We start from the raw sequence: 18,076 nt of genomic DNA on the forward strand, positions 1-18,076 counted from the left end.
TTTAATGAAAGCATCATCATAACCAATTAATGTAAGTATCATAGTGTTTTATAGCTGGAAAGTCTTCTTAGCTGTTATTCTTTTTTTTTTGAGACGGAGTCTTGCTCTGTTGCCCAGGCTGGAGTGCAGTGGCGTGATCTCAGCTCACTGCAAGCTCCGCCTCCCAGGTTCACGCCATTCTCTTGCCTCAGCCTCCCAAGTAGCTGGGACTACAGGCATCTGCCACCACGCCTGGCTAATTTTTTGTATTTTTTTTAGTAGAGACAGGGTTTCACTGTGTTGATCAGGATGGTCTTGATCTCCTGACCTCGTGATCCACCCGCCTCGGCTTCCCAAAGTGCTAGGATTATAGGCGTGAGCCTCCGCGCCCGGCCTGGAAAGTCTTCTTAGCTGTTATTCTAAAAGTTGAAGTTATTTCCCTCATGTCTTGATAATTGTTTAGAGCCCTGAATTCTGTCCTAATACAAATCTGGAAATTTGTATTAGGACATTTTGTGTGTGTGTGTGTGTGGTGTGTGTGAGAGAGAGAGAGAGAGAGAGAGAGAGGGAAAGAGAGAGAAGGTGATCAAATAGAAATAGTATATGCTAGGCTCAGTTTTATATACTTCAGCTCTGAGATTTGGCCAAGTGAAATAACCAGATTAACAATTTAGAAGATGTATCTTAGTTTACATTGAATTACATGTTGAATTCGTCCTGCATATATATACATTTCTTGTTTAACATCAGTTTTGGCCTCATTAGAATGTAATCATATTCTATTTTTATTTGACTCAGGCTTTCAGAATTCTTTTTTTAAAAAACATTTTTGAGACAGGGCTTTGCTCTGTCATCTAGGTTGGAGAGCGGTGGCACAATCACGGCTCACTGCAGCCTTGACTTCCTGGGCTCAAGGGATCTTCCCACCTCACCCTCTCGAATAGCTGGGACTACAGGTGTGTGCCACCATGCCTGGCTAATTTTTAAATATTTTGTAGAGATAGAGTCTTGCTATGTTGCCCAGGTTAGTCTTGAACTTTGGGTTCAAGTGATTGTCCTGCCTTGGCTTCCCAAAGTGTTTGAATTACAGGTGTGAGCTACCACTCCCAGCTTCAGAATCTTTTTTTCACATTTATGTTGTTTATGTTTATTTTTTGGGTAGCATTATGATTTTATGCATTCACAGCACAAAGGTATTATCAAGAATATTGAGGCTGTTTTACCTTTTGGACATTCAGAATAGTTATTTAGCTATCCAAAGTAATTAGGCCGTTTTTTTTGTTTGTTTGTTTGAGACAGGCTCTCCCTGTCACCAAGGCTGGAGTGCAGTGGTGCCATCATGGCCTGCTGCAGCCTCCACCTCCCCAGGCTCAGGTGATCCTCTCACTTCAGTTTTTGTATTTGTGGTAGAGATGGGGTTTTGCCATGTTGCCCAGGCTGGTCTTGAACTCCTGGACTCAAGGGATCTGCCCACCTTGGCCTCCCAAAGTGCTAGGATTACAGGTGTGAGCCACTGTGCCTGGCCTCATTTTTGGTATTTAAGAGTTTATATAGGTTGAGTGTCTTTTCTGAAATGTTTAAACTAGAAGAGTTTCAGATTTCAATTTTGAAATATTTCCATTATGCCTAGCAGTTGGGCACTCCTAAGTCTGAAAATCTGAAACCTGAAATGCTCCTATGAACATTTCCTTTGATGTCATGTTGACATTTAATGAGTTTTGGATTTTGGAGCATTTTGGATTTCAGAATTTTAGATTTGGGATGCTCAGGCTGTAGTAACTGACAGGAAGTGGGTTGGTTGGACAGTGAACCGTCTGAGGGAATTCTAATTTCTGTATGTTGTATTAAGAAATTTTGAGTTTATAGCATTTAAAAGAAAAAAGTAATGTACTAGCCATCTGTCTGTCTGATGTAAATGTTATATCTCTGCCCCAGATCACCTCTCCTTTACTGTAGTGGAATATGCTATATTTAAAGATAAAACTCAGAAACTATGGTTAGCCTAAATTGTATTCATGTGACTGAGAGATTTATGAGCATGTAGGCTAAAGGAAACTCATTTTGGGACTGGAAGCAGTTTTTTTTTTCCCCTCAGTTTTACTTTGAGAAATTAAAATGATTCACAAAAGCATGGAGAAGAATTTATTCCCACATACTTACAACCCAGAATAGATTGCTGTTACCATACTTGCTTTTCTGTCCTATAGAACTATTTATTTATTTATTTATTTATTTATTTTTTTTTTTTTTTGAGACGGAGTCTCGCTCTGTCACCCAGGCTGGAGTGCTGTGGCCGGATCTCAGCTCACTGCAAGCTCCACTTCTCGGGTTCACGCCATTCTCCTGCCTCAGCCTCCCCAGTAGCTGGGACTACAGGCGCCGCCACGTCGCCCGGCTAGTTTTTTTTGTAGTTTTTAGTAGAGACGGGGTTTCACCGTGTTAGCCAGGATGGTCTCGATCTCCTGACCTCGTGATCCGCCCATCTCGGCCTCCCAAAGTGCTGGGATTACAGGCTTGAGCCACCGCGCCCGGCCCTAGAACTATTTATTAAGCTTTATTTTTTTTCCTGTATAAGCCTTCTTTTACTTTAAGAACAAAAGAAAACAAAAAGTAAAACAGATCCGTAAACACTGCAGGTATAGCTGAAGTCTCCTTTGTTCCTTTCTTTCTTTCTTTTTTTTTTTTTTTAAGAGACACGGTCTTGCTGTGTTGCACAGGCTGACCTGGAACTCCTTGGCTCAAGTGATCCTCCTGCCTTGGCCTCCTCAGTGACTGGGATATCAGGCGTGAGCCATCACACCTGGCCTGAAAAGTCTCTTTTGTTAACCACTCTCAGTCTCCTTATCTACCTCACAGGGAATCGCTATTGTAGCAATTTTTCTGTAAATTTTATGAGTTTTAAACTAACTTCTAATTTTCTTTTTTTTTTTTTTTTTGAGACGGAGTCTCGCTCTGTCGCCCAGGCTGGAGTGCAGTGGCCGGATCTCAGCTCACTGCAAGCTCCGCCTCCCAGGTTCCGGCCATTCTCCTGCCTCAGCCTCTGGAGTAGCTGGGACTACAGGCGCCGCCACCGCGCCCAGCTAGTTTTTTGTATTTTTTTAGTAGAGACGGGGTTTCACCGTATTAGCCAGGATGGTCTCAATCTCCTGACCTCGTGATCCGCCCGTCTCGGCCTCCCAAAGTGCTGGGATTACAGGCTTGAGCCACCGCGCCTGGCCATTTTCTATTTTTTTTAAAGAGGAATAATTATACTTCATTTTTTCCCCCCTATATTGTAGAAAATTTCCTAGGGTTGGGAGAGGAAAACCATGAAGATAAAGTTGGTTTACTTCTTCTTGTGCTCTGGGAAAGAAAAAATAATGAAAAGGACTGATTTTTATGTTTCTTTTAGAGATCTGCACCCCGACCTGGAGGGACAGTTGAAAGAACTCAGAAAGCATCTTGTGGAGAGCACCAATGAAATGGCACCTTTAAAAGTTTGGCAGTTGCAAGGTAATGAAAACGGGGAGAGGTCATTGGCCAACTTTTTGGCTAAGTTTCATGGCTTTAAAAAATGCAAAATTTGGGTTTAATTGTATGTAGTATGTGATTCTGAGGGTGCCTGTGATTTTAAAGATAAGAATGGTTAATTACAATTAATCAGGGAAGAAAGGAAGTCCTTTTGTAAACAGATAACACTAGGTGGAAGTAATATATATAAACAAGTGGCAAGTCTTTCTGTGTGACCATACATAAACTTGAAATACGAGAAACAGGTTATAGTCTTTAAGTTCCTATATGTGTATACATTTCTTCAACTGTTTATCTATAGAGTGTTAAAGACATGTCATTGTGGCAGGATGTGTGTGTTTTTCTCTGTTCCAAAGAACTATTTTTCAAGTTTTTTTCACAATATCATTTGCTAAAATCTTCATGCTGTATTTTGTGATGTATTGTAAATTTAGAAAAGGGAAAAGGACTTGGGCCTGACTTCTGCTGCATGCATTAGTGTGTGTCCTAGTGTTTTCTGCAGATTTATCAGAAACGGCTCAACTGAACACTCCAGGGATCTTTGAAGTGAATACAACCTGAAATTAAATCCTGGGCACTTTCTGGAATGGTTGCATTCTAAGACATTCTTAATTACCAAGAAAAGAGTGGGAAGTAAATTTGGATTTTGTTTTCTGCTTCTCATTGCATTAGATTAATCCACTTTTAATTATATTTGACATCATTGCAGATCTCAGTTTCCAGACTGCTGCTCGAATCTTGGCTTCTCCTGTTGAGTTGGCTCTGGTTGTTATGAAGGATCTTAGTCAGAATTTTCCTACCAAAGCCAGGTAATATAGAATAATGCTCTTCTCCTTAACATCATACTACAGTTATCGTCATGTTCACTTGCCAAATGAGGTAATAAAAATATGAAAATACTTAGAAAATTAAGATTTTTTTTGAGACGGAGTCTCGCTCTTGTTGCCCAGGTTGAAATACAGTGGTGCGATCTCGGCTCACCACAACCTCCGTCTCCTAGGTTCAAGCGATTCTCCTGCCTCAGCCTCCCAAGTAGCTGGGACTACAGACGTGTGCCACTATGCCCGGCTAATTTTTTGTAGCTTTAGTAGAGACAGGGTTTCACTGTGTTGGCCAGGCTGGTCTCGAACCCCTGACCTCAAGTGATGTGCCCACCTCAGCCTCCCAAAGTGCCGGGATTACAAGCATGAGCCACCGCACCCAGCGAAAATTAAGATTCTTTATGACCACCACCACTACTACTGCAGATGGTGCTGTGTGTCTTGAAGATGGCAAGGCCATGCATGGATCGTGTGGTTGAAGTGACAGATTTAGGTTATGTTCCTGGCACTTCTACTTATTAGTTGTGTGACCTTTGCAAATAAACAACCTCTCTTTACCTCAGTTTCCTCAGCAGTGGAATGGGAATAAAAATACCTGCCTTTCAGGATTGGATGGGTCTTGCTCATGTAACTAACTAATCTAGAGTCTGTCCCAGACCGTAGTGGTTTTCTTCACAAAAGGTTTTATATATGTCATCTTATTGAATCTTGAAGACACTGAGCCATAGAGGCTAAGTGACTAGTTCGTTAGTGACAGAATAAGATTTTGTTTGAGTCGGGCTTGGTGGCTCATGTCTGTAATCCCAGCACTTTGGGAGGCCAAGGCCTGGCTAATTTTTGTATTTTTAGTAGAGACAGGGTTTTGCCCTGTTGGTCAGGCTGGTCTGAAACTCCTGACATCAGGTGATCCACCCACCTTGTCTGGTACCCAAAAGGGGGAGGTGGACCAGGCATGGTGGCTCACACCTGTAATCCCAGCACTTTGGGAGGCCGAGGTGGGTGGATCACTTGAGGTCAGGAGTTCCAGACCAGCCTGGCCAACATGACGAAACCCCTTTTCTACTAAAAATACAAAAAATTATCTGGGTGTGGTGGCAGGGGCCTGTAATCCCAGTTACTTGGAAGGCTGGTGCGGGAGAATCGCTTGAACCCAGAGTTGAAGGTTGCAGTGAGCCAAGATCATGCCATTGCACTCCAGCCTGAGCAACAAGAGCGAAACTCCCATTTAAAAAGAAAAATAAGATTTTGTTTGTACATTTTCTGGCATTGCCTTCAATTCTGTAATATTGCTGCACATCTCGTAAATGCAAGGCATAATTGTTTTAAAAGCCAAATCTTTAGAAACTATTGACTTGAATGGTTCCCAGTCGTTTTCTTGAGTCACTGAATAAAGTGTTTTGACTTCTGATGTGAGATATTTTGTAACTAAGTTTATTTGGGACTTAGACATCATGTAGTGAATTCTCATTTAGTCCAGCTGCTACTTGAAGGTATACATGAATGATTCCACCTCCACCATAAGTGCTTAAGTGGGAAGAGCAGTCTGCTGCCTTGGTGTATTGGACATTATTATTTTAGCCTGAGAGTAGTAGAGATCATATATAGAAATGGGGTGCATATGTTTAAGAACTTGGAAGCAACTGCAACTGTTTTATAATGCTATGGCTGCTACATTTCTTTGATTTTGTATCTTACAAAAAATAAACACATCTGAGAAAGGAGAACTGTATTTATCAATTATAAAAATTTAAGGTTTTTCCCATCTAATTTTTTCTAATCTGTTGAATAATGTGTTTCATATTTTAAAATACAGAAATTGAAGACTTTATATCAAATATTAAGCCAAGCACTCATAATGTTTTTATTTCCTTAGAGCAATAACAAAAACAGCTGTGAGCTCAGCACTTAGAACCGAAGTGGAAGAGAATCAGAAGGTATTCACCGATAGAAAATACCGACCTGTTTTGTATTCTGTCTTTAAAGATAAAGAAATCTGAATTGAATCAGCAGCGTTTAACAGTGTCACTCTTCTTTTATCTAAGATTGTGATTTTTTCATTTCTGTGATCTTTGTATTTTTAGTTTTTAATCAAAGTTCAGTATGCATATAACTGAAAGCATGAAATGGTGCTACCATGTTGTTTAGAAAAGCCGCACCCCTAACATGTCTCACCCCATTCCTGAAGACATACACTTTCAACATTTGGCTGATTCTTCTGATATTTCTCTCCAGATTTCTAGCTTACATCGGTACTTTATTTTTCACGTTCGGACGTTATATATTGGCCTCCTATTTAAACAATGAGGTTTAACTTCCTTTCACTTCTTCCCCTCAGTGTCCCACCACTGTTCCATATTGGTACTGTTCCTGTCTGTCTGTCTTCCCAACATTGGGTGTTGTGATTTTGTCTAGTTTTGACGTGGTCTGACATGGACTGGTTGCTCTTTATGCCCGGTGTGTGCTGGTCATTCTGGGACCTTCCTTTAACCTCCTTTGTTGGATCCGCTGTTGCTTGATTCCACGTCTTCTTTGTTTTTGGTTTATTTCCTTATTTTGGTACAGCTCATCATTCTTTGTGAGAAAAGTTGCCTGGGAGGCAAATTTGAAATTCTGAGAAATCAACTTTCTACTTGCTTTTATTGATAGCTCATTATACAATATTGGCAGGTTATACAATTCTAGGTTGGAAGTCATTTCGAAATTCAAAACAAGACTTTGCCTCTTGGAATTTTAGTTTCCATTGTGGCTGTTGAGAAGTCTGAAGCCTTGTATGAGATCTCTCAAGGATCTTTTCTTTGACTCTAGTTATCTGAAATTTCATAATTATATGTCTTTTTAAAAAAAATCTCTACTATTGGATGGTTCATGGGCCCTTAAAATCTGGACAAATCATTGCCTTTAGCTTTGGGAAACTTTCTTGAATTCTTTTTTGTGTTTCTTCTCTCTGGTTTCTCTCTCCTCTTTTCCTAGAAATATTTATTTAGTTTTTAAATGTTGCACCTCTTTGACTAGTTTGGCCTTTTAACTTTAAAAGTCTTTTCTTTCCTATTCTTTTCTTTCTTTTTTTTTTTGGAGACAGAGTCTCGCTCTGTCGCCCAGGCTGGAGTGCAGTGGCGCGATCTCGGCTCACTGCAAGCTCTGCCTTCTGGGTTTACGCCATTCTCCTGCCTCAGCCTCCCAAGTAGCTGGGACTACAGGCACCCGCCACCACGCCTGGCAAATTTTTTTGTATTTTTAGTAGAGAAGGGGTTTCACCGTGTTGGCCAGGATGGTCTTGATCTCCTGACTTGGTGATCCTCCCATCTCGGCCTCCCAAAGTGCTGGGATTACAGGCGTGAGCCACCGCACCCGGCCTCTTTTCTCTTTTTAAAAAAAAAAAACAAAACTTTCTGGTAAGAGTTTTCAACCTGTGTGTGTCTTTTTTCCTTTAGTTGTCAAATATTTAATTTTCAGGTGTTTTTGTTGTTCTTTTTATGGTGTTCCTGTGTATCTCTGAAGACAGTGGTGCTTGTGTTTTCTGTCTGCAAAGTCTGTTTCCTCTTAAGCTACATTTTTGGGTTTTGGTCTCTTTAGTGGTGGAGGCCTTCCTTAGGTGTCTGGCAGTCACACTCAGAGTGAGGCACTAAGGACCTGGTTGGAAGTCCTAATGATTGGCTTTGTGACTGTAAGGTGTTCTGTTGTGACCATTTCCTAGGGAACCCCAATGACAGTATCTTTGTTCCTTTTCTTTTGGGTTGGTCATTCCTTGTCAGTCTCCAGAAAAGGATCCGTTAGTCTTCTGTCTGGAGGGTGAAATCTGTTTGCTAGAGCTGTAGAAGCACAGTAGGGAAGAGTATTTGGTGACTTGCCTTCTCTTCCCCATTTTGTGTGTGTGGGGGTCCCTGTCCTCCTTGTGCTTGATTTGCCGTTGTCCACAGATGTTCTGTTTTGTTCTTTTCCAGGGCATGAGCCTTCATTTTGCTAGAGTAGAGGGTAGCACCGACTGCAGTCAGCTGGCTGTGGGAAATCAGTTGGGGGACTGGGGAGTTTTGTCTTAAAGGGCTTTATCTCAGAACTTAGCTGAGAATCACCCCTTGTACATGTCCTGTGTGCTGCCAGTTCCTGAGCCTTTGGTGAGTTCCGTGGGGTGACACAGGTTTCCTGTTGACCTTGCCTGTTGTTTGTCTAGCATTCAGCTTTCTCAGGGCTGCTGGGACAGTGACTCTTCACCCACCTCTCTTCCAGCTTCCAAAATTTGATGGCCTTTTTCTTTCCTGTTCTCTTTGTCTTTGTGGATTTATAACTGAAAAAGTCGCTCTACTGACGTTTCAGTAGAGTTTCAGGAGGGAAAAAAGTTCTTACATTCAATTCACTATCTTTACCCCAGATTTCCTTGATCTTCATGTCTGAGATATTAGTGAATTAAGTACATCTGAGGGATAAATAAATGCTTCTCAAATGTTTACTAAATTGAAAAACCTTATTGGGAGTTTATATTTACTTTTTAATTTCCAAAATTAAAACATCAAATATTATCTTAAATTTAGGGCCTTTTTCCCCCTAAGGAAGACAAAATTATTCTATATTGCTGTTTCATGGAGTCTTAATTTTTTTTTGAGTAAAACATTTTATTAAAGCATAAATATATACTTTTGTTTTTGAGATGGGATCTTGCTCTGTTGCCTAGGGTAGAGTGCAGTGGCATGATCTTGGCTCACTGCAACCTCCACCTCCCGGGTTCAAGTGATTCTCTTGCCTCAGCCTCCCGAGTAGCTGGGACTACAGGCATGTGCCACCACACCCAGCTAATTTTTTTGTATTTTTAGTAGAGATGGGGTTTCACCATGTTGGCCAGGATGATCTTGATCTCCTGACCTTGTGATCTACTCGCCTTGGCCTCCCAAAGAGGTGGAATTACAGGCATGAGCCACCATGCCTGGCCAAAATTTTTTTATTTTTTTTGAAATGGAATCTTGCTCTGTCGCCCAGGCTGAATGCAGTGGCATGATCTTGGCTCATGGCAACCTCTGTCTCCCAGATACAAGCAATTCTCCTACCTCGGCCTCCTGAAGAGCTGGAATTGCAGGTTTCTGCCACCACGCCCAGCTAATTTTTTGTAATTTTAGTAGAGATGGGCTTTCACCATGTTGGTCAGGCTGGTCTCAGACTCCTGACCTCAGGTAATCCACCCATCTCAGCCTCCGGAAGTGCTGGGATTACAGGCATGAGCCACTGTGCCCGGCCCAAAATGTATGTATTTTATATGAAACACAAAGAAAGAAGCACACAAATTCTCAGTCATTTGTTTGATGAACTTTCCCAAAATGAACCCATCTATATTACCAATGTCCAGACCTAGAAATAGATATGACTGTATTCACCAGCTCAGGGTCAGTCTTGTTTTTTTGTTTTTTTGTTTTTTTGGAGACAGCGTCTTGCTCTGTCATTCAAGCTAGAGTGCAATGGTGCTATCTCAGCTCACTGCAGCCTCTACCTCCTAGGTTCAAGCGATTCTTGTGCCTCAGCCTCCCAAGCAGCTGGGACTACAGGTGCAGGCCACCATAGCTGGTTAATTTTTGTATTTTTAGTAGAGACGGGGTTTTGCCACATTGTCCAGGCTGGTCTCCTGCAACTCCTGGCCTCAAGTGATCCACCCGCCTTGGCCTCCCAAAGTGCTGGGATTACAGGTGTGAGCCACTGTGCCTGGCCTGGGTCAGCCTTTTGTTATCGTCTGAGGGTGCTGTGCACGTAGCCGGGGAGTGAGTAGATATGAATTCCTCTCTCCCTTGGAAGAAATTCCAGTTCTCGATTGACACACCTTTCCATGATCTCCTTATTTTTTTTTCTCCTCTTTTTAAAATTGAGAAGTAAAAAATGCGTATTTTTGTGGTGTACAGCATGTTTTGAAATGTGTATACACTGTGGTATCCCCTGTCTTGCTTGCCCTTGAATCCCAGCAGCATCTTGAAGCAAATCTTAGCCCTGCTTTAGGATGCCAAGATTTGTACAGGTAGCGAAGCCCAGAAACACTGAAAATTTTTTAAACATTCTCTCACAGCTCCCTAATAATTAATTACAATTTTTCAGTATTTCAAGGGAACTTTAGGATTACAACCTGGAGATTCAGCCCTCTTCATCAATGGACTTCACATTGATTTAGATACACAGGATATATTCAGGTATGGATAATAATTTTTCATTCTCTGAAAAGTTTTTGTAATGTGTAGCACCTTGTAACATGTTCATATCGCCGTTCGTTGTTGATATGGCATGATGCAAAGCCTGATGGCTTACCAGGGCCCACTGGGTGGATGTAGGTAGTAGGCACATGCTCTGATGGGTGGGCAGGATGACATGTCTCCATCTTGTGTTACAGTGTATGTTCAGGGCCTGAGTGTTTTCTGAGGCTGTCCTTTTAGAAACTATACTTTTCCACTTAACCATGGGAACATAGAAAAGAACAGGTTCTTTGACTTTTGGAACAGTGTGAAGTAGATTTATTAAAAATACTGCCTCTGGGCTGCGCACTGTGGCTCATGCCTATAATCCCAGCACTTTGGGAGGCTGAGGCCGGCGGATCACTTGAGGTCAGGAGTTCGAGAGCAGCCTGGCAAACATGGTGAAACCCCATCTCTGCTAAAAATACAAAAATTAGCCATGCCTAGTAGTGCGTGCCTGTAGTGCCAACTACTTGGGAGGCTGAGGCAGGAGTATCACTTGAACCTGGGAGGTGGAGGTTGCAGTGAGCCGAGATTGTACTCCAGCCTGGGCAACAGAGTGAGACTCCATCTCAAAAACCAAAAAACAAAACAAAACAAAAAAAACTGTCTCTTGTGTCTCAGAAGGTGTTCTGTCTACATATATTTGAATACCACTTTTTGGTAAAATGTGGTTCAGTATTAAATTGCATTTGATTGTCTTCATGATTTTGGGGTGGGTAGCAGACAGTCAGGTAGAATTCAGACTTTATTCATTTGGTTTTTTTTAAATCACATCTTATTTCTCCTTCCTATCTTTTTTTTTTTTTTTTTTTTTTGGAGACGGAATGTTGCTCTGTTTCCCAGGCTGGAGTCCAGTGGCACGATCTCAGCTCACTGCAACCTCTGCCTCCCAGGTTCAAGCAATTCTCCTGCCTCAGCCTCCTGAGTAGCTGGGATTACAGGCACCTGTCACCATGCCTGGCTTTTTTTTGTATTTTTAGTAGAGATGGGATTTCACCATGTTGGCCAGGCTGGTCTTGAACTACTGACTTTGTGATCTGCCCGCCTTGGCCTCCCAAATTGCTGGGATTGTAGGCGCCTGCCACCATGCCCAGCTATTTTTTCTCTATTTTTAGTAGAGATGGGGTTTCACCATGTTGGCCAGGCTAGTCTCGCACTACTGACCTTGTGATCCATCCGCCTTGGCCTCCCAGAGTGCTGGGATTACAGGCGTGAGCCACCGCTCCTGGCCCTTCATCTCTATCTTTTCTATCTCTCCCAGCAAACCTCTAAGTTGAGTGTGGATTCTTCCAGGCTTTTTTCTGTGGTCATGTTTGTTTGTATGAACTAGTACTGACATTGAAACATATGTTAAGCATATGTAATGTAGTATCTCTTTTTAATCTTTATTTTGAGATTATTGTAAATTCACATGCAGTTATAAGAAAGAATACAGAGAGATTAATATACTGGTTTTAAAATCATGTGGTATAAAAGTATAGGTTTGGGGTTATTTTATGCTCAATTTGTGTGTTTATTCCCTTTTTAAATTTCTCAATTAATTTGATTTGGCATTGAGGTTGAACTTTATTTTTATGGTGAGAATTTTTTGTAAAAGCTTTTTTTTCCTAGTAAATGCCTTTTTATCTTTCCCCCCAGTCTGTTTGATGTATTGAGGAATGAAGCTCGGGTAATGGAGGGTTTGCACAGATTGGGAATAGAAGGCCTTTCTCTGCATAATGTTTTGAAGCTGAACATCCAGCCCTCTGAGGCAGACTATGCAGTAGACATCCGGAGTCCTGCTATTTCAGTGAGTATTTTGTTAGGGTGATCAAAGGACTTTCTGACCAGGAATCTTTTTTATGGTTTTCTAATTTGTCTCCTGTGAGGGTGAAGTTCCTCCCACCATCTCTTTTGTTGGTGTGAAAGATTTACTGTTGCTTATGGGACTTAGTGTATGTAATAAAGTAGGCCCTTAAATGCTTCAAAAAGTTGAGTCATTGTTGCTAATGTGGTTAAGACAGTGATTCCCACCCCCCCCACCCGAGACGGAGTCTCACTCTGTTGTCCAGGCTGGAGTGCAGTGGTGCGATCTTGGCTCACTGCAAGCTCTACCTCCCGGGTTAAAGCAGTTGTCCTGCCTCAGCCTCCCGAGTAGCTGGGATTACAGGCGCCTGCCACCTCGCCTAATTCTTGTATTTTTAGTAGAGGGGGTTTCACAGTGTTGGTCAGCCTGGTCTTGAACTCCTGACCTCAGGTAATCCATTCACCTCTGCCTCCCAAAGTGCTGGGATTATAGGCATGAACCCACACGCCCAGCCAAGACAGTGATTTTTTTCACTTGAGCATGCCCCTGGGATTCAGCTGAGCATCTCTCGGGGAAAAGTGTTTAGTTTGTATTTTCTCAATGGCATACAGATCTGGTGTGATTCTGTGACATCTGCAAATTAAAGCTACTATTGAAAATGTCACTTTTTAGCTAAGAACTTTCTTTAGTAGGATTTTGATATCTGAGATTTGAAGGATTTGTATGGATTTTTGCCTGCCGTATGATCTTTCTGAGCCTTTGTCTCGTCATCTGTCAGAGGATGTGGGCAATAGGGTTGGGCATGTTGGCTCGTGCCTGTAATCCCAGCACTTTGGGAGGCCAAGGCAGGTGGATCACCTAAGGTCAGGAGTTCAAGACCAGTCTGACCAACCGACATGGTGAAACCCTGTCTCTACTCAAAATAAAAAATTAGCCAGATGTGGCATTGTGCACCTCCTAATCTCAGCTATTTGGGAGGCTGAGGCAGGAGAATCACTTGAACCCGGGAGGTGGAAGTTGCAGGCAGCTGAGATCATGCCACTGCACTCCAATCTGTGCAACAGAGCAAGACTCCGTCTCAAATAAAAAAAGAGAGAGGATGTGGGGAATAGTGCTATCTTGGGCAGTTGTGGTAAAAATAAGATGGGGGGAGAGCTGCTCTTATTTTTTCTTGGTTTCTATACTGCATTCATTTTAGAAAAATTTTATTTAGGAGAAAGAACGTAGAATGTAGATAATCATTACTTGAATTCATACTTGGTGATGTAACTTATTTTGATGAAGACATTGTTAGTGTCATTTGCTTTTCTGTTAAAAGTACTTATAAAGAGTAAAAGATAGTGACGTTAACATGACATGTTTATGCAAACGTAAAGGGACTAACAGCGATAGGACCCATCATCATGCTTACTAAATGTTAACATGTACTCATTTTGTGTCAGATTTAATTGTTTTCCTGGAAAAAAAAAGGCAGTTTTAGTTGAAGCTCTTCTTTGTCCCTTACCAGCCACCCCTCTCCTTCCTGAAGTTCTTATCTTTTCTCAAGTTGGTGTGCATTCCCTTGTCCCTTATTTTATCCTTTTATTTTCTAGCAAATATGTTTTAATTTCTTTCTTCTGTTTTTTTAGAGACGAGTCTCACTATGTTGCTCAGGCTGGACTCAAATTCCTGGGGTCAAGCAATCCTTTTGCTTCAGCTTCCTGAGTAACTGGAACCATAGGCATATACCACCTTGCCTGGCTCCTATTTAATACTCTAAAAATTTGAGGCCAGGCACAGTGGCTCACACCTGTAATCCCAGCACTTTGGGAGGCTGAGATGGGTGGATCATTCGAGGTGAGGAGTTCGAGACCAGTCTGGCCAACATGGTGAAACCCCGTCTCCACTAAGAATACAAAAATTAGCCGGGCGTGGTGGTACACGCCTGTAATCCCAGCTACTTGGGAGGCTGAGGCAAGAGAATTGCTTGAATCCAGGAGGCGGAGGTTGCAGTGAGCCGAGATCGTGCCACTGCACTCTAGCCTGGGTGACAGTGAGACTCTGTCTCAAAAAAATAAAATAAAATAAAATAAAAATAAAATTGGATAATCCAGTCAGGTGCGGTGGCTCACACCAGTAATCCCAGCACTTTGGGAGGCCGTGGCGGGCAGATCACTTTAGCTCAGGAGTTCGAGACCTGCCTGGCCAACATGACAAAACCCTGATGGAGTGCAGGGCTACAATCATAGCTCACTGCAACCTTAAACTCCTGTGTTCGAGAGGTCCTCCTCTCTCAGCCTCCTGAACCATTGCTCTTTGCGGACATGAAGTTGTTTCTGATTTTTTGCTGTTGTAAACACTATTTTAATTAGGCTCTTTTTTCCTCTCTTTTTGTGTATACATGTGAATTTATTTGGGGTAGATACCTGGAACTACTTAGTGGTGCTGCTGTTATGTTATGTTATGTTATTTTAGACGGAGTCTCGCTCTGTCGCCAGGCTGGAGTGCAGTGGTGTGATCTCAGCTCACTGCAACTTCCGCCTCCCGGGTTCTAGCGAGTCTCCTGCCTCAGCCTCCCAAGTAGCTGGGACTACAGGCGCACATGACGATGCCCAGCTAAGTTTTGTATTTTTGGTAGAGATGGTGTTTCACCATGTTGGCCAGGATGGTCTTGATCTCTTGATCTTGTGATCTGCCCGCCTTGGCCTCCCAAAGTGCTGGGATTATAGGCATGAGCCACCGCACCCAGCAGTACTGCATTTATTTTAGAAAAATTAGTACTAATATAGTCTTCAACTTTATTAGATCCAGTTCTCTGAAGTGATTGTCCACACACCAACATTTCGTGAGAGTTCTCTTTGCTGTGTATCTTTTCCTATTCTTGGATCTTGACAAACTTTCACTTTTTTTGTCTAGCAGGTATGAAATTTCATTGAGGTCTTAGCTCATGGTTCCTAGATTACAGTTGAGGGTGCACACATTTCTTATGTTTATTGCCCATTTGGGTTTCCTCTGTATATTTCTTATTCATATTCTTTTTTTTTTTTTTAATTCGCCGGGTGTGGTGGTGGGTGCCTGTAATTCCAGCTACTGGGAGGGGCTGAGGCACAAGAATCGCTTGAACTTAGGAGGCGGAGGTTGCAATGAGCCGAGATTGCTCCACTGCACTCCAGCCTGGTCCACAGAGAAAGGCTTCATCTCAAAAAAAAAAAACTATATATATACACACACGCACATATATGTGTATATATATATAGCTTCTTTCTCTTATTTTTATGTATTCATTCTTTTTTTTTTTTGAGGCAGAATCTCGCTCTGTCGCCCCGACTGGAGTGCAGTGGCCGGATCTCAGCTCATTGCAAGCTCCGCCTCCTGGGTTTACGCCATTCTCCTGCCTCAGCCTCCCGAGTAGCTGGGACTACAGGCGCCCGCCACCTCACCCAGCTAGTTTTTTGTATTTTTTATTAGAGACGGGGTTTCACCGTGTTAGCCAGGATGGTCTCGATCTCCTGACCTCGTGATCCGCCCGTCTCGGCCTCCCAAAGTGCTGGGATTACAGGCTTGAGCCACCGCGCCCGGCCTATGTATTCATTCTTGACACTAGTCCTTTATTGGGTTTGTAGGTTACAAATGTCTTTATTCTGTGGCTTGTCTTTTAGTCACTCATTTTTCCACTCAATCTTTTTATCTTTTTTGTTTGTTTTTCTGAGATAGAGTCTTGCTCTGTTGTTCAGGCTGGAGTGCAGTGGCACGATGATGGCTCACTGCAGCTTCGAACCCCTTGGGCTCAGGTGATCCTCCTGCCTCAGCCTCCTGAGTGGCTACGACAGCAGCCACCATACCTGGCTCATTTTTATGTTTCTTTGCAGAGATGGGTGTCTCATAATATTGCCCAGGCTGGTCTCAAACTCCTGGGCTCAAGTGATCCTCCTGTCTTGTCCTTCCGAAGTGCTAGGATTACAGATGTGAGCCACTGCACCCAATCTTTTTATCTTTGGAAATGGTCTTGTCTCATGTGATTCTTCTTCAAATAATTCAAAGTCTTATTGTTATTATTGCAGATTTTATTAGCTGGTGACTAATGTGCATACATCCTGTTGTGTTATTTTTTTGTAGTGGGTCAACAACCTGGAGGTTGATAGCAGATATAATTCGTGGCCTTCTAGTTTACAAGAGTTGCTTCGACCCACCTTTCCTGGTGTTATTCGGCAGATCAGGAAAAACTTACATAATATGGTAAGTAGCTCTTATTGTCTGCCTGTGAATTCTGTTTCTCCCTTGGCCTAGTCCCTCTTTTTTTGTCGTGTAGAATGGTCACTTCTCGCCTTTACTAGCTGCTTCCTCCCCCACCCTCCACCAAATACTCTCCCTGTTCACACTAGGAGGGCTTTGTAGTGTCCTGGCCACTTGTGGGGCTGTGGGACGTAACAGGAGCATTACAGCCCCCCTCAGAGTGTGGGGAAATGCTCATTTTTAACATGAAGGTTTAGACTATTGTTTTAGTCTTTTAATTTGTTTTTAATTTGAAAACATTTTTTAGTTTTTAATTTTTATTTTTTCTAATCAGCTTTTCCAGATTGAATAAGTTTTCATACTCTTCACACCATTCAGTGATGTGTTTGTCTTTTAAGACTTTATATTTTTTACAGCAGTTTTAGGTTCATAGCAATATTGTTTTATTAGTTTTAAGATAGCTCTTTTTTTACGTACGAAGGTGCATATTGCTGCTGTTTTTCTTTAATATCGTAATCCCTAAAATTCAGCAGTTTCATTTATTCTCTTAAATAAGGCTGTTTGCCAACTCCTACTTGTTATTCCTTCTTGCGCTGCTTTAGAGAGAGAGAAAGAGGGTTCTTAATTGGCCCACTTTTTCCCTCTCATTTCTTTCCCTTCCCTCACATAGCTGGGAAAGAGAGAGTGGTAGGGTTAGTGCCAAGGTTGGCCTCCTCAGAACTTGCCCTCTCTACCTTTCTTCTTCTTTTTTTTTCCGCAGAAAGAGTCTCGCTCTGTTGCCCAGGCTGGAGTGCAGTGGCAGGATCTCGGCTCACTGCAACCTCCGCCCCCCCGGGTTCAAGCGATTCTCCTGCCTCACCTCCCAAGTAGTAGGAATTACAGGCACATGCCACCCTACCTGGCTGATTTTTGTATTTTTAGTAGAAACAGGGTTTCAGTACATTGGCGGGGCTGGTTTCAAACTCCTGAACTCAGGTGATCCACCTGCCTTGGCCTCCCAAAGCGCTGGCATTACAGGTGTGAGCCATCACGCCTGGCCACTTTTCTGTCTCTTGAAACCACTTCTTTCCTTTCTAGTCAGAATTTAAATCTCGTTCTGTTTTACCATATGTCTGAACTTTATTAAGTGAGAGAATGTGTCCAAGTTGCTTAGCACATAATACATGTTTATGTGCTTGTGCTTACCTGACAGCTGTGACTGTGGTCTAAGAATTAGGTTCTAAGTGAATTCTTAATTCAGAGATCCTTAGAAATGAAAATACAAAAAGGCAGGCTCCATTTTTTAAGGTGAGAGAGTTGCTAAACTTGGTTTTTGTTTGGTGTAGAAGAACCGGCATCCGCACTCTGCAGTACAGTTCCCTGGTTATCAGCCTAAGTCCGTGAGAAAATCACCTAGCCCTTAAGTACCACGTTTTTTGAACTTAGAAGGAGGTAGCTGCTGTTTGTAGAATTCATCTTTTATGTGGTTCAACCGTAGCTCGGAAAAGGTTGACTTCATGTACAGTGATTCATGACGTTTTTCTCAGCCCGCAGATACTCGAATAAAAGTCATTTCATATGTTCTTTTC

At 42.3% G+C, this 18,076-nt stretch overlaps 1 protein-coding gene across 5 annotated transcripts in view; it reads left to right on the plus strand.

The window, feature by feature from the left end:
• UGGT1 (UDP-glucose glycoprotein glucosyltransferase 1) overlaps positions 1 to 18,076 on the plus strand; it is a 104,123-nt gene that overhangs the window by 25,737 nt on the left and 60,310 nt on the right. For all 5 annotated transcript variants that reach the window (XR_004441845.1, XM_033231913.1, XM_033231912.1 and 2 more), the window contains exons 9-14: positions 3,371 to 3,471; positions 4,199 to 4,298; positions 6,184 to 6,244; positions 10,377 to 10,468; positions 12,149 to 12,299; positions 16,392 to 16,511. Coding sequence is in view for 4 of the 5 variants with exons in the window: in XM_033231913.1 (XP_033087804.1) it covers positions 3,371 to 3,471; positions 4,199 to 4,298; positions 6,184 to 6,244; positions 10,377 to 10,468; positions 12,149 to 12,299; positions 16,392 to 16,511 (625 nt within the window). In the remaining variant the exon portion in view is untranslated. The remainder of the gene's footprint in view (positions 1 to 3,370; positions 3,472 to 4,198; positions 4,299 to 6,183; positions 6,245 to 10,376; positions 10,469 to 12,148; positions 12,300 to 16,391; positions 16,512 to 18,076) is intronic.

Source organism: Trachypithecus francoisi, unplaced genomic scaffold, assembly GCF_009764315.1.
Source record: "Trachypithecus francoisi isolate TF-2019V2 unplaced genomic scaffold, Tfra_2.0 Lachesis_group13, whole genome shotgun sequence".
Lineage (NCBI taxonomy): Eukaryota > Metazoa > Chordata > Mammalia > Primates > Cercopithecidae > Trachypithecus > Trachypithecus francoisi.